General features: G+C 43.8%; 1 protein-coding gene across 1 annotated transcript; it reads right to left on the bottom strand.

Annotated features, from left to right (window-relative positions):
• Positions 1–173: 173 nt before the first annotated feature.
• Positions 174–26,497, bottom strand: DDX42 (DEAD-box helicase 42). The gene is made up of 18 exons (XM_077460200.1): positions 26,364–26,497; positions 19,226–19,435; positions 17,497–17,647; positions 15,011–15,072; positions 13,364–13,400; positions 11,532–11,684; positions 11,339–11,443; positions 11,134–11,253; positions 9,485–9,661; positions 8,278–8,406; positions 7,216–7,315; positions 6,987–7,034; positions 5,250–5,347; positions 4,863–5,139; positions 2,038–2,264; positions 1,718–1,828; positions 1,421–1,522; positions 174–1,331 (listed from the first exon to the last, which is right to left on the bottom strand). Exons 2-18 carry the CDS (start codon positions 19,432–19,434, stop codon positions 603–605), a joined length of 2,835 nt encoding a protein of 944 aa, XP_077316326.1. The 5' UTR covers position 19,435; positions 26,364–26,497; the 3' UTR covers positions 174–602.
• Positions 26,498–27,126: the final 629 nt, after the last annotated feature.

The following is a 27,126-nucleotide window of genomic DNA, read 5'->3' as shown; positions in this document are numbered from 1 at the left end:
AAAACAAAAACAAACCCCTACAACCACCCCATTCTCGTGAACCATATACATGGGAAGAAATGAACCAAGCTATTTTGCCAGACCAAGATATTTCTCTGGGCACGGCAGGATCTGCCTTCATTATTACCATCTGCTCAGTCTTAGTCAACTTATAAAGGGAAAACAAACACCACTGAAAACAAAACTCATGTTCTTTTATTCACGGTTTGTGAAATGAGAACAACTTGATGCACAGGAGAAAAAAAACAAAATAAACAAAAACAAAAAACGAACATACGGAATAATAAAATCAGAAAACGGTGCTCCGTACAGAGACGTATCCTAAACACACACAGGTCGGAGATGATGGGTTTCTGGATGGAAGGACTCTTGTCTTGTGTATGTCGCACAGAGTGAGGAGTACAACATGGTAGTAGCTGCTCTACACAGTAGCATACGGACACCAAAAATACTCTGGAGATTGTGTGAGGGCAAAGCCTTTTCCCAACGTGTTGCAAATCCAGGACAGTATATAAATCTCACCAACCTTCCACCCAGCCTCCGCAGAAGCAAACTACGTTTCTGACAAATGCTGTACCCCCTTTGCTACATTTTCTGGGAAGTTAACTGTCCCATCTGCTCTTTTTTCGCTTTGGAGGATCTGGAACGGCAAAACTTTCACTTTTCGATTCTTTTCGACTTTCACCCTCATCCTTAGATTCCCTGCGACTGTCGCTTTCCCGGGAGCCCTCTCTCTTGCTTTCATAAACGCTTCCTTCTTTTCGACTTTCTCCATGGCTGTCTCTTCGGCTGTCATCCCTGTCGCGGGAGCTTTCCCTCCGTCCATCGCCCTCTCGTGAGCCCTCTCGTGAGCCCTCCCTCCGACTGTCGCTATCTCTTCTGCCATCTCCATTACGACCTTCCCCATGTCTCCCGCCGCTTGAATGCCGGTGTCCGTCTCCATGGCGGTGGCTCTCTCTGTCGCTATGGCGATGTCCTTCCCCATGTCTCCCTTTTCCATCGCTGTACCTATCTCTCTCTCGGTTTCCGCTTCCCTCTCTGCCACCACTGCTGCTGTCTTTGGCACTGTATTGGCTGGAGGCGGGGTAACTGGGAGCACCCACAGGAGCATAAGTACTGGCAATACTGCTTAGTGTTCCACTGCTGGTAAAGCCAGGAATGGATCTAGGAGGGGGTGGAGCTGACTCATCTGTGAGTACTAAACTGTGCGATGCGGTACTGGGTACGGAACTTAAACTACCAGCACTTGTCCATGCACCAGAGTTGACTGTAGATGTCCCCGTTTTCTGAGTGTTCAGACTAGCAGCAACAAAGTGATTTTTGTACTGAGACTGGAAATAAGATGGGGGAAGAGCAGTCATTAATAAGTCAGAAACAGTTGTGATAATGTACATTGCAGCATAAACTTTCCATCGCTTACCTGAAAAGCAGCCTTCATGGCAGACAATCTGTCTCCCATTGCCCCGCCTGTGGGCTTGAAGGCTTCGTAGTTGCTCATCACATTCCCAGACATGTTGCGTTCCTACAAAAGGTTTGAGAATTTTACTACACAGATATAGCCAATGGCCCGCAGCAGAACCTATGGGGCCTCAGAAAAGGATGGGCGTTATATGACTTCTAGAAGCCACTTTGGGTCAGGAGGAGGTCTACTGGTGGCTAAATTATGAAGATTGAAGGTCTACTGGTAGCTGAAGTGTGAAGATCAGTTGTCACTTACCGAAGTGTCTGCTCCAAGTCCTGGGCGCTCCCTATAGCCCAGGCCTCCTCCACCTACGTTTAGCTTCTTGCCTTTTCCAGCCTTAAAGCGGGACTTGCGAAACCAAGCATTCTGTGTAGCAAAATAAAACAGACAAGCCATCAAATACGGAGAAAAGGTTGCATGATCTGATATGATATGGCATCCACTATTTTTTTGAGCATATAGTATACCCCACTGTTATTGCTATGAAAGTAATATTTGGATAACCGTGAAACAGATTCAGCAGGTGTTCTGAATAATCATTCTGAAGTTACGCATACGTGGCTAGTGTGAATTACCTGCATAGCCAGGTCCAGAAGCTCCTTAGACACATACTGGTTTGCTCCTTCCAGATTCCTCACTAAGTCCCCAGCAAAATTGCTGTCTTTTGGAGTCAACAGAGTATAAGCCACGCCCTTCTCTCCCGCTCTGCCCGTACGACCAATACGGTGAGTGTGTGTGTCAATATCTCGCGCCACATCATAGTTGATCACGGTCTTGATTGATGGAATGTCCAAGCCTCGGGCTATAAACAGGAAAAGAAGACGTTTGACAATCTGATGACCAACATGTATGAAATTGAAGTCTGAAACCGAATAGAAAACTGTTACTCAAATTTCACCATACCTTTATTTTTCTAAGCATTCACTATACCGGGGGTGTCTGTTTTTGTCATGTTCCATGGCTGTTTCACCTCATAGACTAGGTTAGGGTTAATCCCACGGTTAGGATTAGAATGGGCAGGTTATGTTGGGGGTAGGGGTAGCAGGGGTTAAGCTACGTTCCACAGGAGAAGAACCTTAGAATTAGGCTTGGTAGATGAGCTTTAGTGAAGTTAGTAGTAAAGATCCCATTGGTTGTCCACCAGCTCCAATGCAGATATTGACTTGCTGTGTCCTTCTTCATTTACTAGTCAGAGTGAGGAGTAGAATGCAAAAGCTCCCCCATGCTCATGTGATGGTGCCCAGGCCCAGTGATTGGCTGCACAACCATTGAAGCAGAACGTCACCCAAAAGAGGATGTTCCGCTTATCCGCATCCTCCCCTCCCACACAAAGATGGAAGTTCAGCCCCCCTCCTTCCCCTGCAACTATTCAGGGACACGTCACAGGCCCCAGAAGACCACAAAACCATTTAAAAGGCGTGGGTCACACATGCGCAGTAGGAAAACAGCTGTGAAGCCACAAGACTTTGCTGCCCGTTTCCCTTACTTGAGGTGTCAGCGCCTGCACCCGAAGCAGACTGAAGAATCGGTCAGGTGGGGACACCGCTGGATGCCAGGACAGGCAAGTGTCCTTACATTAAAAGTTAGCAGCTACAGCATTAGCTGCTGACTTAATTTTTATGGGGGAGCTTGGAGCTCCTCTTTAAGCACTGAAATTAGGGAAGGAAAGAAGAGGGTCACATGCTTCCCTATACCTGGAGGTATCAGAACATTTACAGCGTGCGATCTGGCAAAAACGGTGGGATAAGGAGGGAGACATGCCATTAAACACTTACTTTGCTTTGTAAAGTGACAGGTTTGCTTTGAGGTCAAACAAAGTAGCTCAGGTTAGGTTTAGCAAAGAGTTAAGCTCATCTTAGCCATTACCAGCATTATACATGCTTGTGCATTATAGGGCAGGGCTCGACAAAACCCGGGCGCCAGGTCGCATTTGCGACTAGAATTAGCGACTGGCGCCTGGGGCAGCACAGCTGGGGGGTATCCTGTCTCCGTGGACCCCCCCAGCGTGATTGCGTCGGGCCGCGCCGCCGCCGGCCGGTAATTGAGCCCCCGGCTTTGAGGCCTTCTGTGATGCTATTCCTTCTGGAATCTGGCACCCTCTTGTGGTGGCCTTTGGAATTACAACCATTAATGCTAATAGATCTCCTTCCATTTACTTAGAACACCTAAACATTACACATATGTGTGTGTGTGTGTGTGTGTGTGTGTGTGTGTGTGTGTGTGTGTGTGTGTGTGTGTGTGTGTGTGTGTGTGTGTGTGTGTGTGTGTGTGTGTGTGTGTGTGTGTGTGTAATATACACACACTTTTTTTTTTTTCTTTTTTATTCTAACACCCTAGAGAGTAAAATGGTGGTTGTTGCAATAATGTCTGTCACACCATATTTGCACAGCGTACTTACAAGCGCATTTTTTTGGGGAAAAAATAATTTATTTAATAAAAAAAAAAATAAGACAACAGCCCAATTTTTTTTTTATATTGTGAAAGATAATGTTACGCCGAGTAAATTGATACCCAACATGTCATGCTTCAAAATTGCGCCCGCTCATGGAATGGCGACAAACTTTTACCCTTTAAAATCTCCATAGGCGACGTTTAAAAAAATTCTACAGGTTGCACGTTTTGAGTTACAGAGAAGGTCTAGGGCTAGAATTATTGCTCTTACTCTACCGATCGCAGCGATACCTCACATGTGTGGTTTGAACATTGCTTTCATATATGCGTTCGCTTCTGCACGCAAGCTTGGCGGGACAGGGCGCATTTAACATTTTTTTTTTTTTTTCTTATTTTAACTTTTATTTTTTCACTGTTCTTTTTAAAAAAAAAATGTGTGTCACTTTTATTCCTATTACAAGGAATGTAAAAATCCTTTGTAATAGAAAAAAGCATGACAGGTCCCCTTATATATGAGATCTGGGGTCAGAGAGACCTCAAATCTCATATTTACACTAAAATGCAATTTAAAAAAAAATCGTCATTTGAAAAAAATAAAACAAATAAAATGTCCCTCTAATAGCTATGGGCAATGACTTGGAGACAGGTGAGGGGCTGGAGGCTATCTTCCCCTCACTCGTCTCCATGTCAGGCCAGGGACAGGTCCAGATCGCCGTCACGGACCCGGCTCCTAACTTTTTTAGCTGGCTCCTAGATTCCAAGCAAATTTGTCAACCCCTGTTATAGGGGGTATTCTACACTTGGCAGTGCCTAATATAGGATTTTCCTTGCTCTTCAAAAACTGTCAAAGCCACTGAAAAATTCCATTACGTTTTCTCTTGGGCTATGCACACTTTTTAACCAAGCTATCCATGAAGTATGTCAAGTATAAATTGCTGGTATGTTCAGCAGTCAAGCATTCTTTAGTCTACTCTTAGTCTATCATAAAGTCTATCTTTGAGGTCCTCACCAGCAACATCTGTAGCTACCAGAACGGGGATGGCCTTCTTTTTGAAGTCTGTGATGACTTTGTTCCTCTCACTCTGGTCCATATCTCCATGAAGAAGGCCCAAAGAATGGTCCTCTAAGCGTAGGTTGGTGGCCAGCTCTTCAGCGTTGGCTTTCTTGGTGACAAAAACAAGGACACTTCCTGTAGATGTGAACTCTACCAGTCTGCGGCTCATCCAGCTCCACTTTTCTGGGCCGGATGGGAGAATCTCAACCACCTGAGTGATGTCTTCATTGGCCTGATGTAGGAAAATAAATGGTTATATTGTGCGTCGCTTGTGAAAGCTTCCAAGATTGTTCATGTTCATTTACGACATTGAACTGACACAAGAGAAGACACCAAGCTCACCTCTCCGATATCACCCTGAACAATACGGATGGGATCAATCAGAATATCTCTGGCTAATCTTTCAATCTTTTTGCGGAAAGTGGCACTAAACAGGAGAGCTGTGAAGGAAATGAAGAGTTTAGGAACAGCCAGCTTTGCATTGGATCCCCAGTCTGTGATCAATGGTTGACCACTATATTCACAAAACATCCTTAGTCTAATATGCTTACCTATGTTCACACATTACAAGATGAGTGCATAACCCGCTTTAGATGAACTATGTGTGATGAGGATATTCCAAAACAATCCACCCAATATGTATCCAACAAGGCAGACCTCTGCACTACATAGTTGTTGGAAACCCCTCAGAAGATCCAACAATTAGAATGTAACGTGTGTGACCAGCAAGGAGCATAGATATGATTACTTGCTTATCATGCTTCCACATTGTGTGTAATGCAGAGTGCAAGGATGATTGCACTATATAATGTAAGCAGTTAAGCCTGTAGTTTTAATTGTGATGTATTTATTTATTTTTTTGATTCAAAAAGCAGCTTTATTGAGCATAGTAAACAGGATAGTGACAACATTGTGTAGTGCAACAGGCACTACCAACACTAACAGGTGCATTTCACATACAAGTGCTTGAAATATACAGGCAACTGCGAGGGAGACATATGGGACACATAGCAACAAGAAGGCTTTAACAAGGATGTACGGTGAGGAGGGGGATGCAGTCCCCGCAAAAAATCCGTAAGTGTACCTGACTGAAATCAGCTAGACCTCCAACCACCTGTCCCAAATTGTATTATACTTATGGGGGCAGCCTCTGTGAGTGTACAGCAATTTCTTGTGGGGGAGAGTGACATTTTGTGATTATTTTTTTAATAAAATAGTAAGGTTTTACATTGGAGATTTTTTTTTTTCCTCCGGTTGATTGATGAACTGGAGGGTGAATACCTGGTCTGATTCATGTATGGAGGAACCCCTGGAGGGGATAAATAGCAATGTAACTCACTCTAATTGAAGGGTCCTGGGACTTGGAGTTCTCTGTATTGCTGGTGGTGGTATACTGAAGATTAATATATTGGATAGCACTTTAAAAGCATAGCACTTTGTGGATGAAATACGAACACATCGTAAACATTTTTGAAAACTGCATGGACACCATTTTGCTTTGTTTGTTAAAGATACGAGTATGGGTACATATTATTGATACATGATTGATTTGGTATTGGTGTAAAAGCACTGTTTAATTCAAATGATTGATTTTTATTTCTGTACATCCAGTTTTGAAATTGACACTGCTCTGCCCCACAGCACAAAGCTGATGCTTTAAATGCCTTTACATAAACGTGTGCATGCATTTTTGTGCATGAGGCGATTTGGGGTGGGGGGGGGGTTTATTTACTTCCAGTTTTTTGCTACCACAAAGGTGGCCAACAAGCCCACTATGTGATAGCATTTGGCAGGTGACAGGTACACTTTAGGGAGACAACAGGGGGTTTATCAGAACCCCAATATCCCCCCCCCCCTTACTTTTTGCTCCCGCCTATCAAGCACAGACTTGCTAGATCTGCCGTTTACCCAGCCTTGCAACCAGGAAGATTCTGAACTGATGTCTCAAATTTATGATGCACTGTATTTGATATACATTGAACCTATCTTCAAAAAATAAATAAATAAAAAACCGGAGAAAGTTGCCCAAGGTGTCTAATATGCGGTCTGGTTGATCACAGCTGGTCGCATGGTACTTACTTTGTCTGTCTGGTCTCACATGGTTGGCTATGGATCGGACTTGGTATTCTGAAAGGAAAGGTGCATGTTTTACAACAGACACTAAAGGAAAAATAAAGAAGCTTCTAAGGGGGTTAACCCTTATCTACTCTATGCAAAATGAAAAAAATAAAATGGTCTTTAGATATACTTCATTCAGCAAAAAAAAAAAAATAATAATAATTCAGTTACTATAGACTTGTAACCTTACCAAAACCCATGTCAAACATTCGATCCGCTTCATCAAACACAAGGTAAGTGACACGATGCAGGTTGGTGGCTTTTTTCTTCACATGGTCAATAAGACGACCCTAAAACAGAAGACGTATCTACTAACTCATGTGGAAGACCGTAACAATTTAGCTGTCTTTCTTCTGATGCAGGTCATATTGTTTGGTCATTGTATCAAAGTTTCTTTTTTCAGTTTTATTGAAAAAACAAAACAAAAACTCAAGATTAACCCAGCCGATGCTTTCACGTATAATGCGTATATAAAGGCTTGGATTGTACAGGATGGTTATTATGGCAAAAATAAAGCCTGGTAAACACTAATGCCCCATACACACGGTCGGATTTTCCATTTTTTTTTTTCCCCTCGATGGGATGGGAGTCGGAATTTCCGACAAACAAAATTTGAGATCTGGATTTCACATTTTCCAACAACAAAATCCATTGTCTGATATTCCGATTGTGTGTATACAATTCCAAACACAACAAGTTCCACGCATGCTCGGAATCAAGCAGAAGAGCCGCACTGGCTATTGAACTTCAATTTTCTCGGATTGTCTTATGTCACCGTGTTCTTGACGTTCGGAATTTCCGACAAGATTTGTGTGACCGTGTGTATGCAAGACACGTTTGAGCCAACATCTGTTGGAAAAAATCCATGGATTTTGTTGTCGGAATGTGCAATGATGTGTATGCGGCATAACAGTTTTCTTTTGTTCAACCCAGCGGGCTGAACAAAAGAAAACTGAAGAGCTCTGGAGGAAATCTTGTAATAACAATCAGATATTAGAAAAGCGATCTCCCCGCTGAGCTATTGTGTTCTGACAGGGGGACAGCCCACACCGGTCAGTGCTCTCAGTCATTGGATCGGATGCTGATCAGCAGAACTTATTCGGTCACACTCCTTCGACAGAAGCCGGATTGTTCGCACACATGGGCCAAATGCCAATACCACCCGATATTTAACTCATATGTACGGGGGCTTAAGCCTGTAATGTCATTCTACAATTACTGTACAGCTTCACAGACCCTCGCTGGGACTCACCGGAGTGCAGACCACAATCTCTGCTCCTTCCTGCAAAGCCTTGGCCTGTTCCCACATGCTGCCACCTCCGTACACAGCCACAGAGCGCAGGTTATAAGCCTTTCCAAATCGTTTACATTCGCTGTGAATCTGAAACAGACAATATAAAAAAAGATGCATAATTATCGGGGGCCACCAACTATCTGCAAATCTGTTCTTCTGGAGCCAAGTCCCCCCTGACATTCAACTGTCAAGGTCAAAGCCTTTTTTGCCCACTGACAGCTGAATGAAAGGACAAAGCACAGTGTGGATCTAAGATCCAAGGGGCTGTACAGGAACATAGACATTAGTATAAAGACTAACACAGGTGGCACTTCAACACTGCAGGTATAGTCCAATTTAGGTTCTCCTTTACCCTTTTTTAGGGTGAATATATATTTTATTTTGTAAAGAAGAATAAAATACAAAAATATGACAGTCATTTTCACATATTGGGATGAGGGTGGAGGGGGTTTTGGAGGGGAGGGAAGATGGTAGGATCAGGAAGGAACAAATCTAGCTGGCGCAAGATTTTACATGGGCTTCATCAGGCCTGTGAGAGCCGAATGGCTTTCACAGGACCAAGTGATTGCCAAATAGCTTTCACAGGACCAAGTGATCGGGATCTGGAGTCGTCTTTGAAAAGTCTAACAAATGAACATTAAATTCAATATATGCATTATAAAAACAGACTGTAAAAACAGAAGCCATATAAAATTCTCAAATTCTGTCAAAATGCAAGAATTTTTTATTTTTTTTATAGAATGGTCACTGCTGGCTACCTGAAAAAAATCAATCACCACCTTCTTGAAGAAGTGGTGGTGGGTGCTCAGAGCTCCCAGCTCAGTCCATCCCCCCGTCACTGCCATTATACGGGGATCTCTTTTGCCTTTCTGGATTTGATCTTATATTATGCAAAATGTATAATGTACAAAGCAATTTCCTGTTAAATGATCTGGAGTTCCAGGGAAAAAAAATAAATAAATAAATAAACCTAGATGACGAGTCAAGTGAAATATAAAAGATTCAGTGGTTAAACCTTTAAAGAGGCAGAAATTTTTCTTGGGGATGGGAAATTGTAATAAATGTCCATCCAAGAGGTAATATTGTATACACAAAGGAATAAGAGAAGACTGTTAACTTTAGACAAATGGTCCACCAAATATGAATCCTACTGCATCTGCAATACCTGCTGGCACAACTCGCGTGTGGGACACACAATGACTGCAATAGGGCCATCCCCTGTCTGAAGCTCCTTCTGGTCCATAATGTGTACTAGCACTGGCCAAATGAACGCAGCCGTCTTACCACTCCCTGTTTTGGCAATGCCAATAAGGTCACGTCCACTAAGTGCCACTGGAATACCCTACAGAAGGAAAGAAGAAAAATTAAATATGTAAGGCGGCAGTTCTAGTGCCAAATGACAGTACTGGACATATGGAAAAGGTGGCCATCTGCAGCTTTGTTACCAGTTTCTACAGAACAGGCTGAATTTCTAAGAATACTCCTTTAAGTGACTTAAAGGGTAGCTCCAGATGTGCTTTCACTTTAAATAGTTTGGCATACGCCGGCAAAAATAAATTCCTTTACCAAGAAATGCGGCTGCTGTGAATGCTGTACAAACTGTATGTAGAATCAGCTACATACAGCATACAGTGTTGTGCCCCAGCAGCAGTAGAGACTTCCCATTCCAAGAACAAAATGGAACCCTGTACTTTAATCAATTAATAAAAGACTTCCTCCAATTGGCTGAGGTGGAGATCATGACGTCAGCCAAGTTCATCTTTACCAAAAAGCACACTATGCTGTCCCATATGGGTATAGCAGCATAGTGTACTAAGCCTGCCATCCAGTCATGACTCCCTTTCATTTCAAGGAATGTATGCCAAAGAGGCCTTGTTAAAATCCTCTACAGCCTATGATGGTGCCATACTGAACTATTGTAGGGATGGAGCATCAGTTGGAACAAGTTTACTTTAAAGCTGGAAAAGCGCCTGCTCGGAGCTCAGCTCTAAAACAATGGCAGAATGTACAGCTCTCTGAAAATCCAATTGGCAAAATCTGACAATGTGTGGGGCTTGTAAATGATCCTGATCACCCCCAACTATTATATTCAATGTTTAGAGCCGGTTGACACTAGATTAAGTGTGAATTCCTGAAAATTGGCACGCAAAATCACAACCTGTTCATGCGAACTGATTTTGGAGTATATGCCAAGTTAAAGACACCCCGCAATCAGTTTGCAAAATATCGGTGAACACCATGCAATCTGATTCCGGTGTGGACAAAAAAGGGTCCTGCACGAGTTTGGTCTGAATGTGATTTTAGACAGTGTGTATGGCCAAATTTGCATTGCAGACATCGCATGCGATGTCTGGCATTGCACTAATGTGAACTGGCCCTTAAGTTCCAACTTCAATTTCAACTTCACTAGATAGCATGCTGAATTATCTTAAAGCAAAGCTCCACCCAAAAGGAGATGCTCCACGTGTCTGCACTGCCCCCCCGCCCCAATTCCTAATATTCTAACTGTACTGTCTGCCCTCATGTTGTAAAACGGTGCACAAACTGTTGGCACTCTATTATTTATATACAGGATTCATATAGCGCCAACAGTTTGTGCAGCGCTGTACAAAATTAAGACACTCGTTTTAACACAACTGGGTACAAGGGGAATCTGAGCCCTGCTCATTATATAAATCCTGAATAATAATAATAAACAAACAATAAACTGCTAAAAATATCTGAAATGAGAAACAAAAGTTGAATTTTGTATTGCATGCTTGTTTTCAAATGTTCTCATCTGTCTGTATTGGCAAAATATTCTGCTAGACTCACCTGGCACTGGATGGGAGTGGGTTGGGTGTACTCAGACTTCCTTATCTGGTGCATGAGCTGTTCATCAAATCCAAAGTGAGCAAAGCTGCTGGCTGGACGTGGCGGAGCGGCTCCAGAGACCTGCGTTCACCAAGAGGAAATGTTTACGATACTGAGTTTTCCGTTTTTATGAAAAATACACATTCTCCACATCTTTTATCCTCACCCGCAAGTTCAACTTGTGCCTCAGCTCTACAACCTGCTGGGGGGTCAGAGCCGTGATCTCCTCATGTTCTTCATAGAAATTCTTCTCAAAAGGTGAATACTCTATCTGCAAAGACAAGACCAACATTCACAGGTCAAATAATTGAAGATATGAACACTGGACAGGAGGGCAAGCATGGGCATCGTAGTCTTACCTCGGAATGATCCATAGGAGGAAGAGGATCAATGACACGCTTGGTGGTGCCAGCCATGGGGTTTCCATCACTATCATACTCAAGGTTGTCCTCCTCTTCCTCGGGGATAAGCCCGGCGGTTGGGTTCTCAGCCATGTACCGGAAGTACGCTTCCTAAAAGTTAAGAAAGAATATAAAAAAAAAAAGAAAAAGAAAAAACACGCATGAATAAAATAGGGGAGCAGACAAATATTAAATATTATACTTGCTGGATACTAAACACCTACCATAACCATACTACGTTCTATAACCCTTTTGCTGCCAGAGCCATTTTGTGCACATTTAAAAATAATTTTAGCCATGAAGATTACATAAAACCTAGAGACACCCTAGAGCAGTGGTTCTCAACTCCTGTCCTCAGGACCCACTAACAGGCCAGATTTTATGTATTACCTTGGGGGAGATGCAGACTAGAATACTGCAATCACTGAGCAGCAAATGATATCACCTGTGATGTATTTCAGTTATCTTGCAAACCTGGCCTGTTAGCGGGTCCTGAGGACGGGAGTTGAGAACTATTGCCCCAGAGTATAAAATAGTGGTAGTTCAATTTTTTGTCACTTGATATTACCACAAGGGTCTGGGAAATGCAAAATACACACTAAAGTGAATTTTAGGGCAAACAAACACAAACTACCCACATTTTTGGTAAAATATAAAAGCGGAGTTTGCACCAAGTAAATAGATACCCAACACGTCAAACCTTAAAATTTGTGTATGCCTGTAAAATGGCGACAAACTTCAGTACCCTATATTATCTATAGGCGACGCTTCCAAAGCCCCCTATAGGTCATCAGTTTAGTGTTACGGAGGAGGTCTCTTTCTATAGTTATTGTTCTCACTCCGGCACACGTGTCGATATGTAACATGTGTATAGCAATCAATGTTTGCACATGTAGGTGCCCCCCAATTACATTTGTATATGTGAGGGGCCATAAAAAATAAAATTATATATATTGGGGGGGGGGGGGGGGTATTATGTGCTTGTGTGTAACTTTTTTTTTTTTTGCTTAACTTTTTAACTCTTTAATGAGACATGCAAGGTCACTAAGAGGCTGACCCGGAAGTGACGTCATACAAGTTACTCAAGAAGGGGAGGAGAGTAGACACGTGTCTGCTCTTCCCCCCTCCCCTCCACCCACCATGTAAGGGGCGTGCGGAGGCAATCAGGCATCAGTGTAGCTGTACGAATGCATCCAACTGACAGGCAGGAGTCCGCCTGTCAGTTTTTTAAAACACAATTGTGTGTGAACTCCCCCACTGCTGTCAGGTCCTTACAAAGTACAGACCCGGCAGCAAGGTTTAAAGCCAATCTAAAATTAAAAATGAACCTTTGCTGTGGGGCTGTGTTCAGTTTGTCTGAGGGAGAGGAGAAACAATTTTACTTATTTGATCCTTTGCTCCACCAGCAGATGACTCCTCCCACAGCATAATCAAGTCCAATGCAGGGTTAAGGATCCGACTTTGTTCTTGAGGACGTCAGAATCCTAGACCACCCTAGCATGGGGGAGAAGACACTGTGGAGGCCTCATCTACCAGCAGGGAGGAGCAAAGAATCAGGTAGGTAGTGCATCATGTACATATAGTGACCAAATATGGCTTCTGCCTTGTATGTATACAAAGAAAAAATATTAACAGATCTATAGCATTGTTTACATCAAGCTGATCACATTTATAGGTTGATCTAAGAGCTCACACGTATATTGCTGACACAGACAAGCTGTGCATCTTTCTCTGTTACAATCAGAGGCCAAATATCTACTTTGGATGAAACAAAAACTATAAAAACTTACCTGGTCATCTTCTTCCTCAATGTCGTCCCTGATACCCCTGCAAGAAACAAGAGGAGAAACAAACTTCCCTGCACTCAGTCCACATACTCAGTCTTGTAACAGCCTAAGTGTTTAATGCAGTGTCTGTATAGTAGTATATAATGTAATGTGTATGGCAGAAGTGAGTGCACCAGGAAAGGGGGGCTGGGGGTAAATCCCAAATAGTCTGAGCCAGAACCATGCATGCAGCTGTCTGCGGCTCTCCAGTGTCTGCATTCATAGTACATATGCCAAGCACTGAAAACAGTTATGCACATGCATGCTTGGAGGTGGTAGCCTGAGCCGAATAGGAGGAAGAGTCATGGTTTTGCTGTGACAAGAAAACACACAAATTGCGTTCTAAATAAATTAGTGTGTAAAACACGTGTGCTTCCCCTTCCAGCAACCAGAGTATAATCTCCGATTGTCCACTTTCACCTAAACTGATGTTTCTGCTGATAAGTTGATTCATCCATCCAGTTGCCCACATACGTGTTAAAGGCAATTTGTTTCTATTAGTTCCTGGCTCCGCCCCACTGCTCCATCACTTACAGAAATCTTTCAAAATGGCAGCGCTACTTCGATCTCTAAAAAGAAATGACTTCCCAAAGCTTCTACACTTAAGCCGCCCATTGACAGTTAAAATCCTGCTGAACCCGCCAAGATTCGTGTGCGGGTGGGCTGAATGTACTTAGTTGATCAAACAACTTTGGTATAACCAGCTTCACTTGTGATTATTGCTAGCGGCTGCTATAGCTGCTAGCAATAATCACAGCTCCCCCCCCCCCCCCCCAACCAATTCTTCAGCAGAAGCGATTTCTCTGTCAACACTGTCTGTGTTGATGGGGGAATCGTGCTAATTGCTTTCCTGCAACCCATGGTTGCAGGAAAGCAATTGGCACCGTCTATGTCCTGCCTTAGATAATCCAAACAGTTTATCTGCGGTTTCCCCTTCTACAACATCACTAGGAGCGATGGCCAGCCATGCTTTGCGTGGACCCAGTCCACCAGTTGGCCTTTTCTGTTCACACTGCACTGGATCTGTGTGCTGGTATGGAAGCCAACAATGCTTTGTGCAGTTCTCTTCAACCCCTTACCGACCAGCCGTTTTACGTCGGCAGGTCGGCATGATCCCGCGAGCTATGGTAGCTATACGTCAGCTCATGGAATCGGGATAACAGGAGCTGCACTGAGGGGGTGCCGATGCACGTGGCCGACTGCGATGACAGGCAGGATAAGGTACTTAATAGCACAGGTACACGTTTTAGTTCACATTTCAAACAGCAGCAAGAATTAGACAGGAATGCCATGATGGAGCTCAAAGCCCCAAAAAAGCAGACTGTATGCAATCAGGTCCACAGTCCCCATGTAAAGCTTGCTTCTTTTAATCACTAAAGAGCTCCTGTAGTAAAATATCACTACCTTTTTCTACAGGAATCCCTGAAGCCCTTAGATGATTAAAGTGCCGCAGGGCCTAACCCTAAAATATCAGCATAAGGTTGGTGGAATAAAAACAGCATCAGGGCTACCACACCAGTCATGCTGCATTTGAGTGACACGTCTACAATAATGATGGCCTGGCCTGTTTGTGTATTCAGGATTGGCAGTTATACCACCGCTCCTCCATACCTGGCGTTTTTCTTCTCCTTGTCCCGTTCCTCCAGCCTCCTCAAGTCTCGGGCAGCCTGATCCTAAAATAAAATAAATAAAAACGCTTATACAATATACAAAGCCACAATATACACTTATCGGCCACTTTATTAGGTACACCTTGCGAGTACCGGGTTGAACCCTCTTTTGCCTTCAAAACTGCTTCATTCTTCGTAGCATAGATTCAGCAAGGTGTTGGAAACATTCTTCTGAGATTCTGGTCCATAGTGACATGATCATCACACAGTTGCTGCAGATTTGTGGGCTGCACATCCATGAAGAAAAACTCCTGTTCCACCACATCCCAAAAGGTACTCTATCGCAGTGGTCATCAACCCTGTCCTCAAGACTCGCTAACAGGCCAGGTTTTATGTATTACCTTGGGGAGATGCAGACTAGAATACTGCAATCACTGAGCAGCAAATGACCTGTGATGTATTTCAGTTATTTTGCAAACCTGGCCTGTTAGTGGGTCCTGAGGACAGGAGTTGATGACCACTGCTCTATTGGATTGGGATCTGGTAACTGGAGGCTATTGGAATATAGTGACCTCATTGTGATGTTCAAGAAATCAGTGGTGAGATGATTGGAGCTTCGTGACATGGTGCATTATACTGCTGGAAGAATCCATCAGAAGATGGGTACACTGTAGTCATAAAGGGATGGACATGTTCAGCAACAATACTCGGTAGGCCGTGGGGTTTAAACGATGCTCAATTGGTACTAAGGGGCCCAAAGTGTGCCAAGAAAATATCCCCCACACCATTACACCACAAGCCTGAACCGTTATTACAAGGCAGGATGGATCCATGCTTTCATGTTCACACCAAATTCTGACCCTAGCGCTTGAAATCGAGACTCGGGCAACTTTTTTCCAATCTTCTATTGTCCAATTTTGGTGAGCCTGTGCAAATTGTAGCCTAAGTTTCCTGTTCTTAGCTGACAGGAGTGGGACTCGGTGTGGTATTCTGCTGTTGTAGCCCATCTGCTTCAAGGTTCGCTTTGTTGTGCGTTCAGAGATGGTATTCTGCATACCTTGGTTGTAACAAGTGGCTATTTGAGTTACTGCTGCCTTTCTATCATCTGGAACCAGTCTGCCTGTTCTCCTCTGACATCAACAAGGCATTTTCCTCCAACTGCTGCTCGCTGGATATGGTCTCTTTTTTCCCACCATTCTCTGTAAGCCCGAGAGATGACTGTGTGCCAAAATCCCGGTAGATCAGCAGTTTTTGAAATCCTCAAACCAGCCCATCTGGCACCAACAACCCTGCCACATTCAAAGCCAACTAAATCCCCTTTATTCCCCCATTCTGATGCTCAGTTTGAACTTCAGCAAGTCATCTTCACCACGTCTAGAGGCCTAAATGCATTAAGCTCCTGCCGTGTGATTGGCTGATTAGCAATTTGTGCTACCAAGCAATTGAACAGGTGTACCTAATAAAGTGGCCGGTGGTTATATACATTACTATTTTTCACATCACAGGCTGGCAGAACTGAGCTTGCTTCTTCAATATACATGCAGTAAAGCGCTCTGACCTATTCCACTGTACGTTTACCTTTTGGTGTCTGTTACACACGACTGGTTGTCAGCTGGACATCTTATTATGCACATTGAAGAACGAATGCTGCTTGCCTCCTTAAATTGTAACCTGTTTACTGCTTTTATTAGAAGCTGTACAGAGTTTGCTGTCAAACTACAGGCAAACCCCTGTAGATACATTTCTTTTTGCATTGCATTGACCCAAAGACATGAAGCATTCTTTTTTGAACACCCCTCTGTAATGCTGCATACACACGAATAGAATTTCCGACAACAAAATGCTTGACGTGAGCTTGTTGTCGGAAATTCCGACCGTGTGTAGGCTCCATCGGCCGTTTTGGCGGAATTTCCGACAACAAAAATTTGAGAGCTGGATCTCAAATTTTCCGACAACAAAATCCGTCGTCGTAAACGCCGAGCGTGTGCACACAATTCCGACGCCCAAAATTCCACACATGCTCCGAATCAAGTATGAGACGGAAGCGCTCGGTCTGGTAAAAAAAAATTTTTTTGTGAACCACTTTGTTGTCTGTCACCAAACTTCTACTAACAGGAGATTAGCAGAAGGAGCCCAAATGGTGGAATACTGGCTATTGAACTTCCCTTTTCTAGTGTCGTCATACACGTTTTACGTCAGCACGTTCTTGCCGATCAGAATCTCCGACAACATTTGTGCGACCATGTGTATATAAGAAATGTTTGAGACAACATCCGTCGGAAATAAATCCAGGATTCTGTTGTCGGAAAGTCCAATCCTGTGTACGCGGCACTAGGGTGCAGCATGAACGACAGCTCTATGAACGGATAGCACTTAGTGAAATGAAATCCATGTATGCTAGAGAGGTATGATGTACAGCTAGAAATGGCACAAATGTAAACAGGGCCCAATACAGCTATAAGCACCGCTCATAGAAAGAGAGCTCACCTCCACTTCTGCCATAAAGGCCTCAAGAGGGTCCTCCTCACTGTCAGATTCTTCCTTCTTCGCCAACATCTGCTGTCTGGTTGGAGAGTTCTCTGCTGGAATGTATGGCAGGTCCATATTAGAGGAATCTTCCTCCTCATCATCAAAGTATCTGTGGGATGAGATGTAACAGATCACACACTGATCAACTGTAGATCATGTTTTATTAGCCACTTGCCCAGTGTAGATGTACTGCTACAGTGTGGGCTGGCTAGGCAGTATCACTCTCTCTCTCTCATATCATAATATATATCTATCTATCTATATCTATATTTTTTTACTACTAATGGTGGAGATCAGCGATTAATAATGGGACTGTGATAGTGCGGCAAGCAGTCTGACACTAACTGAAGCTGGGGGGAGGGGGGGGGGGGGGTTGGGGGCTGACCAACTGCCACTGACATCAGTCACAATACTAATGACACTGGGAAGGAAGAGGAAGGAATTAACATCTAGGGCGATCAAGGGGTTAAATGTGTGCTTAACTATTTGTAACGTGTGCCGCTTTTAGTAATAGATCTGCAAAGCAGGGATGAGAAACAGAGATTGTTCCCTCTGTACAAAGCCCTGTGTTGATGATCAACCCAGAGATCTGAGCCATGAATGCACACAGTTGATCAGCAGGTCCTGGCCATGCATCATTGGTTGGGACTTGCAGGCAGGCATCCGCTGTGTACTGTGAATTGGTGGCCCAGACACACAAAGCGATGTACAAGTACAGGCTTTGCCTGTGTGGGTGGTCCGCAAGTAGTTAAAGTTGAACTCCAGGCAAGTTGACGGGTGACGGGGGTTGGGTTTAAACTTAAAGTGGTTGTAACTCTAATAAATACAATGCTCCTGTTCCTGTTCAGTAGCATAATGCTATTGCAGTGCAACTTGCCCTTTTTTTTTTTTTTTTTTTTTTTTTTTATCTAAAATACCTGGCTGATCCTACCTGTTCCTGTGTCCCCATGTGTGCTGACCATGGCTGCTGATCCATGATTACCGTGGACATTTTACATGCCTTCATCATCTCGCTGTGTTCAGAGTGTCTCTCCCACTCCCCCACCCTTCTTGCAGGGTTGATCTCCTCCCTGTCCCTCCCCTCTCTTTAAAAAGTATTACATAACACAAGTACTTGCATCCTCTCTGTTTAAACAAAATATTCAGTACATTCTTTTTTTGTTTTTATGATAATCCAAAACTCTGCACAGCGCCTCTGTGTGGTCACATGGTACCCCCTCACTGGGGAATCTCCCGCTGTTCTTAGAGTGAAGGATAGAGAGCAGGGGGGGGGGGGGGGATCATGTTACTGCACAGAGACGCTGTGCAAAAAGGTATTTAGGATAATAATTTAGAATACACACACTCTGCACGTTATATCTTGCAAAAACAGATGATATAAATAATTGTTACGCGACTTTGCAAGCTCTTTAAGAGATTTTATTGTTGTAAGATTTCCTCTGATGGGGTGATGATGGCTATAGTCCCCAGGACAGAGAGTGACAGAAATCCAACATTTTAGAACTATCCATGTAACTAGAGTGGATTTACATGAATTGTCAAGAGATTTTTCACTCTCCGCTGTCTCTTTTTTAGGACAAGAAGTGCTGTGAATCTGAATGTTAGAGATACAGGCAGAAAACTAAATGGGGATAAAAAAGGTTTTGCCTGGAGCTGCACTTTAGTTATCACCCGTCCGGTCACTTACGCATTCTCCTCGTCAAAGTTGGCCCTCTTGGATCCAATCTTGTAGAAGGAGGGCAGCTGGGAACTGTTGCCGGTAGGTGGTCCATGGAAAGCGCTGTGAGCCGTCTGCGGCAGTTTCGGCTCCTCCTTCTTCCCCGTAGAGATAGCGAAGCCTCCGAATCCAAAGCCACGCTTCCCGCTCGGCCCCCCTTTGTTCCAGTTCATGGACATCCTGCATAGAGGGAACAATGTCAATTATTTATTGGTGCCAAAAACGTACTTCTGTCTGTCCTGAACAGCGCATTCCCAAGTGTCGTGGAACTAGATTACCCAGAATGCCTTGTGTAACCACAAGCCCCATCATGTATCTATATTAGGGATGCACTGATACCATTATCGGCAAGTTTGAGTACCGATGCTTTCAGTCAACTCCCTTTTGCATCCATATAAAATAAATGAGTGCGACTCACACTGCAAAGAATCGCATGCTATTTGAACAGGAATATGGTCCTAATCCAATGCCGCTTCCCCACCACTCCTATGTGAACCCCCCTTTATCATTGTGACTTCAGCCTGGGTTCACACAAGAGTGGTGCGGAAATGGCATTCGATTCGGGCAGGAATCGCACCGCATTCCTGTTCAAATTGCATGCAATTCTTAGCAGTGCAGTTTGAGCCCATTCATTTTATATGGGGGCAAATCGCACCGGAAAGTATCGTTTTTGGGAGAATTTTCACAGGTTTCTTGGCACATCCCTAACCCTTATTCAGTGGCACATAGAAGGCTGCACTCTGTTCTCCTTCAATAAAAAAAAAAATAAAAAAAACTTTCTTGTAAAAGTTCTAGCATGAACACTGACACTTATGCATGCACAGCTCAGTTTACATTCCCGGATCAGTGCCTGTGTGTTGGGATGACTGTTCCTAGGCATGCACGGAAGTGACATCATGCCTGCGCCAGCTAACCAAGATGACCGAAGACCAGCATTGGGAAAAAGCCATAGAGAAGGTGCCGGACCAATGAAGCACAGTACTGCAGACTTTAGTTCTGCATTAAGAGTGGGTTCACCTATGTGCGGCCACGGGTTTGTGTATGGGGTCTGGTGTATGTCTGTTCACTTGTTCAATTGCGAATCAGGCCTGAATTCACACCTGAATCGGACCCAAACACGCACAGGACTCTTTTTGAATGCGGACCGTGGCCGTCCCGCATGTGAACTGGCTGCATTGACAGCTGGTCACATTTCACATGTTAAGCAAATTGGATATGGGGAACCCATCCTAACTAAACAAGCTGAAGTTCAAAGCCGATTGGTTACTATGCACAGCTGCATAGTAAAATCCCCCCCCAAACATACATTTCCTGCAGGGCTCATGGTACATGGACAATAGAATGGCCATATATAGAACAATCATTTCATGTACTTGAAGAAATCACATCAAGGCAATAGCTTGTGGCACAGTGGTAGGATTGACCCAGAGTGTTCCCCAAAGAGACGCCGTCCAGGATCAATCGATGGCTAATCTGTTTCGAGGGTAAACCCTCTTCATCAGAGCCAAATGAGTAGGTAAAGCTGGGCGATTTTCTCAAAAACAAACTCGATTCACAATTCGAATCTGTGTTTTTTTTTTTTTTTTTTTTAATGGTCACCGCGCCGGTCCTGAGGAGCTGCAGGCAGGAGTTTTTAGGAGAGGCTGCGGCTTCACCTAAAAAACCCTGCCAGCCGGTCCTGGTGAAAAAAAAATAAAAAAATTTGCTGAAAATTTGAAGCTCAACTCAATTCAAGATTCAAATAAATTTTTTTCCCCAGCCCTATGAGTAGGATCCATCCATTACACTTAATATACTTCTACTGACCAAGACATGAAGACTACAGGCTCCTCCTTGCACAGAGGGGGGTGGGAAGTAGGATCAAGATCATGTGATCGTGTCTTAGTGACCCCCGGACGCCCATTTCTAGAGTGTAGAGCAGCAAACTCCCTGTCCTCTTGCTAAAAAACACACACAAAAAAAAAAAAAAAATATCAATGCAGCGAGACTGGTTTTCTATTAAACTGTGGTCTCACAGCATTCCGATTTTAGGTTGTGTTTACCCTCGAAATGCGTTAGACATTTTTTGATCATAGACCGCGTCCCTTTGGCACTGGATTGCTCTGGGTCAATCCTACCACTGTGCCAAGAGCTAGTCCCTTGACGTGATGTTAACTTCCATAGTCTGCGAGTATATTTTATATTGTGGTATCTATGGGACAATGCACTTGACCGGTCCTGTTTTTTTTCCTCTCTCGCAGTTGCTTTTCAGACTACCCCAGTCGTTGGCCCGTTATCACCCCCTCACTATAAAGTCATCCCTAGTCCACCACACTCATGCGCAGGATGGGTTAAAACATTTTGCCTTACAATGGTTATGGAATGTTGACTGTTCCGGGAATAACCCCGTAGTCCGCAGCTTCAGTTGTTCTATTGTTCCCTAAAGGGTAGCTTTGGTTATAGTGGGTGAGGTGCCATCATTCCTTGTGTGTGTATTTAAAAAAAAAAAAAACGAAAGAACCCTCTAAGGCACTAAACAGATGTCAATTAAAAAAATGTATTTATTGGTACAAAAGAATAAAGTCTAGTAAGATATACAGAGCATCATGCAAATATATATGAATAGGTACAAGATAATCATAAAAAAGGTTTTGACACATGATTATATATATTTGCATGATGCTCTGTATCCATTGCTAGATTTTATACCAATATATATATTTTTTATGTATTTGACATCTGTTTAGTGCTTACACCCTTAAAGGGTTCTATGTAAGCACTAAACAGATGTCAAATTACATAAAAAAAAAAAAATAATAATTGGTACAAAAGCATAAAATCTAGCAAGACATACAGAGCATCATGCAAATATATATATAATTTTTTACCTCTTCATAAATATTTGCACGATGCTCTGTATGTCTTTCTAGATTTTATTCTTTTGTCCCAATAAATGACATTTTTTATGTATTTGACGTCTGTTTAGTGCCTACATAGTCTCACCCTTAGAGGGTCCTTTATTTTGCTTCTATTGCTCCCTTGACTGGTCCTCTTTTCATTTAAACCCGATACCTGTCTCTGATAGAAATTAGGGAGGAGCTCCAAGCCCGCCTGCACCATCCCTGCGGACAGCCAACCAGAAATGGCAGAGGTAGAGATGCACCAAAATTTCAGCAGCTGAAACATATCGGGTGAAAACTGTTTTCGGTATTTTATAGAGAAAGGGTGCTGATAATGGTGTCAAAGACACACTTTATTTTGCAGTGATTTTACTGCATTTCTGGTGTGATTTTCATGGGTCATGTGACTTAAAAACTGCATTAAAAACTTAACATTGGTGTGTTATTGATGCATTCTTGCTGCATTTCAATGCATTTCGACATGGAGGTGCGTTTTTGCTGTAATTTTTGAACAGACCAAAAAAAAGAAAAAAAAAAAATCAGCAAGTAAGATTTTCAACACCACAATGAAAGCGCAACAGACCAGTGTGACATACATAGAATTTGAAGGGATGCATTTTTTGAGATTTTCTTACACTAAACGTGCCGATAATGGCTGACATTCATATTCATTCACAACGGCCCTTCAGTCATTTTTTTCATCTTTCGATCTATAAAATTATCTGCCCTTGTTGTTTTAACTTTGGATAGTAAAACATTTACTGCCAGTAAATGCCTTATACCAGTGGTCATCAACCCTGTCCTCAGGGCCCACTAACAGGCCAGGTTTTATGTATTACCTTGGGGGAGATGCAGACTAGAATACTGCAATCACTGAGCAGCAAATTATATAACCTGTGATATATTTCAGTTATCCTGCAAACCTGGCCTGTTAGTGGGCCCTGAGGACAAGGTTGAGAACCACTACCCCAGAGTATAAAATAGCGGTAGTTCCAATTTTTTCCTGTTTTTTGTCTGGTAAAAAGCCTAGGCTTATGACGACATGCACAGCTCTCACTCTTGTGAGAGAGTTTGCCAGGAAAAGAGGGGCCGTTGAGTCATAAGAGGGCCAATGAGCTGCAGAGCTGGAGGTGTGTAAATCCAGGAAGTGAACAGGCAGCAGCTTCAGCTGCCCACAGTTAAAATGAATGCAGCCAGACTCAGTGGAGGGAGATTTCTGCAGCATAAGTGGTAAGTATAGAATCACAGTATATATAAAATAATATGCAAAGTGGTTGGAGGGAAGTTTTTCCTCTTTAATCAGTTTTGGCTAAGTATCCTGAATTTTTGGTTTTCCACATCAAAACTTCCATTCAGTGCACCTCTAGTCGGAGGCATTCCCCGTTCCGCAGCTGTATACATACAAGGGGCCCTGGAGTGCAGGAAAAAGGGGTCAGGGCTTCCGCTGGGACCCTTCTGCTTCCTGCATGAGAAGGAGACTCCAGAATCTGATTTAACCACTTGCCGCCAAATAACTTACCTGTACGTCATTGACTTCAAGTGGTTATACTGGATGATGCCTACAGTTGCAGGCATCACCCAGTACCAATGTTTTAGAGCCAACGTTCAGCTCTCTTGTAAGGACAACCAATGTGGCTAAGCAGCCGCTCATTATTACAAGCAGCAGGCTTGACCCAAGACTCAAGCGACCAACCGGCACATCCACCGGCTGGCCAGAGACCCGATCAAAGCCGATTCCAGTCTCAGCTATGGTATCCTGGAAGTGAAGTCATGACATCACTTCTGATTTACTCGGTTTCACTTCAAAAATCAAGTGTTCAAAAACACAGATCTTGGCATTTAGAATGCTTTCAAGTGCAAAGGCCTGCTCTGTAAAGCCCCGTACACGCGATCAGAAATTCTGCCAGCAAAAGTCGGATGTAAGCTTTTGGTCAGAAATTCCGACCATGTGTACGCTCCATCGGACTTTTGAGGGCAGAATTCCAGCCAGCAAAAGATTGAGAGCAGGTTCTATATTTTTTGGTTGTAAAAAGTTCCGATCGTCTGTACAAATTCCGACACGCAAAATTCCTACGCATGCTCGGAAGCATTGAACTTAATTTTTTCGGCTCGTCGTAGTGTTGTACATCACCGTGTTCTTGACGGTCGAAAGCTCAGAGAACTTTTGTGTCACCATGTGTATGCAAGCCAAGCTTGAGCGGAATTCCATTGGAAAAAAACATTGAAGATTTTTCAGACGGGGCATTACTCTAAACAGGTAACCTGTAAAAGTTTTTAAAAAGTGTCATCTATTTTTAAGTATCGTAGTTTGTCGGCATTCCATGAGTGTGCGCAATTTTAAAAGTGTGACATGTTGGGTATCTATTTACTCGGCCTAACATCATTACACAAAAAAATTGGGCTAACTTTACCGTTGTGTTTTTTTAACTCATTAACCACTTGCTTACTGGGAACTTAAACCCCCCTCCTGTCCAGACCAATTTTCAGCTTCCAGCACTGATACACTTTGAATGACAATTGCGCGGGCATACAACACTGTACCCAAATGACATTTTTAGCATTTTTTTTCCCACAAATAGAGCTTTCTTTTGGTGGCATTTGATCACCTCTGCAGTAATTTTTCTCCTTCACTGATGTACGCTGATGAGACTGCACTGGTGGGCACCGATAGGGCTGCACTGGTGGGCACAATAGGGCACTTTGAAGTGGCACTGATAGCTGGCAGCGATGGGCACTGATGGGTTAAACTGAAAGGCAGCACTGCTAGGTGGCAATGATGAGGCACTGATTGACACCACTGGTGGGCATTGATAGGTGGCACTTGCAGGCACAGAGGAGGCGGAAGATGCCTCCTTCCTCTTTGAGACCGATGTCCCTTGAGCATAAACCGGTGATCGGCTTTTAAAAAAAAAAGGCGATTACCGAGCTTTTGTTTACACACGTGATCAGCTGTCATTGGCTGACAGCTGATCGCGTGGTAAGGGGGTCAGGATCGGCCCCTTACTTGGATCGGTGATCACCTGACGGTGACTTGGTGATCACAGCGGGGAGAACGTGCAAAGGGGAGGATGTCCTATGACGGCCTCCCAGAGATTCAGGTCCGCTATGTGGCCAGCATTCGCCTATAGCGCGAACCTCAAGTGGTTAAAGTGTTGTTTTTTGTTGTTTTTTTTAACTGTTTCAAAAAGACCGCTGCGCAAATACAGTGTAACACAAAATGTTGCAACGACCAGGCCTTTTTCTGACATTTGTTGCTAAGAAGATAAAAATCTGTATTTTTTGCTAGAAGATTACTTGGAACCCCCAAATACATATTTATAATAATTATATATGTTTGGGGGTTCCAAGTAATTTTCTAGCAAAAAATACAGATTTTTATCTTCTTAGCAACTATTGTCAGAAAAAGTTCTGGTATTGAAGTGGTTAAAAAGGTGGAACCTGCCGGCCGTGGCAGCACTAAGCAATGTGCTTTTCCTCCAGGATCCACTGGCTGTGCACTCTGCAGAAATTCCGCTTATAAAGATTGGCTGTGAGCAGTGGGAGAACTCAGGCCTAGGCTCATCCCTGATGAGGCGTTCCTCCAGGGTGGCCCCACGGCTGTCCCTGAACTACAAATCCCATCATGCCTCTGCAAGTCATGCTTGTGGCTGTCAAGGGTCCTGCAATGCCTCATGGGACTTGTAGTCCTGCCACAGCTAGCGGGCCCTCGTTTGGCTGTGATCGGAAGCACACATCCGGGGGCATTGTAGGGGTGTCTGGCACTGTGTAAAGATATGGTTGGCCATTCCTAAAATGCAGGGACACCGGTAAGAGCCGTACAGGGCCCACCATAAGTGGTCATCCTCATCCCCTGGCTTCAATACATTCTCCAGGTCACCAATCAGGAACAACAAAGGTTCCTGGCTGCACTCCCACAGTCCTCCGTGATCCCAGAGGATCACCATAACAGCCAGGCAACCAGCATTTCCAGAATCCCCCCCCCCAGAGGCCTGCTTGTTGTGATGATCGGGGAGTCCCCAGACTGACTTCACTGGCTGCATGCTTATTACAGGTCAGAGAGGAGACTGCAGGAGGAGAAGAGCAACCAATGTCCGTGTTATCCTCCCCCTCTATATACATTGTCATGAAGGCCCCCCCGGGCTCTCCCCCGACTACAAACATCACCCCAGTCCGCTTACACAGTCATATAAAACCCAACAACCCCCCTCCACCCCGTCTACCACCATCACCTTTCCGCCGTTCTCACACCGGAGCTCGCAGCCGCCTGCAGACGTCACCACGCCGCGACAGCCGCCTCCTAAAACGTCACTTCCGCTCAACAGCGGATCTGGGCGCTAGATGTGTCCGCGCTGCAGGAGCCATGTTGTTGTGGACCCCGTGCAGATTCAATGGGACGTGGCTCCGGCAAAATGGAGCCTGCCGAGGCGTGTTTACTGCACCCGTCTAGCTATGCCTTTGTTACATAATGATATTCATCTATGTGGATATAGAAGACTTCTTATATAGAACGGGTTAAGTGTTAAAGTATAACTAAAAGTGAAATCTTTGTTTTTAGTGTTTAATAGAGTGCAGAGTGATTAGAACCCCTGTCAGGCTTTGATTGCTGTTCGCATTAGGCACACCCATAGCTCCCAACTGTCCCTGATTTGCAGCAATGTCCTTCTGTCCCCCAATTTGGTCTGATTCATATAGATGTATATAAAATGCACTTTTTTATCTAAAATTCTAAATTTCTGCATTTGTAAATTCCAAAAGCCAATATAAAGGAATAGTAGTGATAAAAAAAAAAAGCACTTGTGTGTTTAACCAATCTTGTTTTTTTTTGTACAATTCTCCTTTAAGGGAGGCGTGACAGGGGGTGTGTCCTATGCCTGCATACTTTTGCCAGTAGGTGTCCATACCTCCCAACTGTCCCTGATTTGGAGGGATTGTCCCTCATTCCTCCTCATTTGTCCCTCAGTTTGGTCTGATCTATATAGATGTATATAAAAT

This window comes from Lithobates pipiens, unplaced genomic scaffold (genome assembly GCF_037356315.1).
Source record: "Lithobates pipiens isolate NorthernLeopardFrog02 unplaced genomic scaffold, aLitPip1_a1.2 Scaffold_28, whole genome shotgun sequence".
In the NCBI taxonomy this organism is placed as follows: Eukaryota; Metazoa; Chordata; class Amphibia; order Anura; family Ranidae; genus Lithobates; species Lithobates pipiens.
Note: the sequence above shows the minus strand (reverse complement) of the source record. Positions and strands in the feature narration are given on the sequence as shown.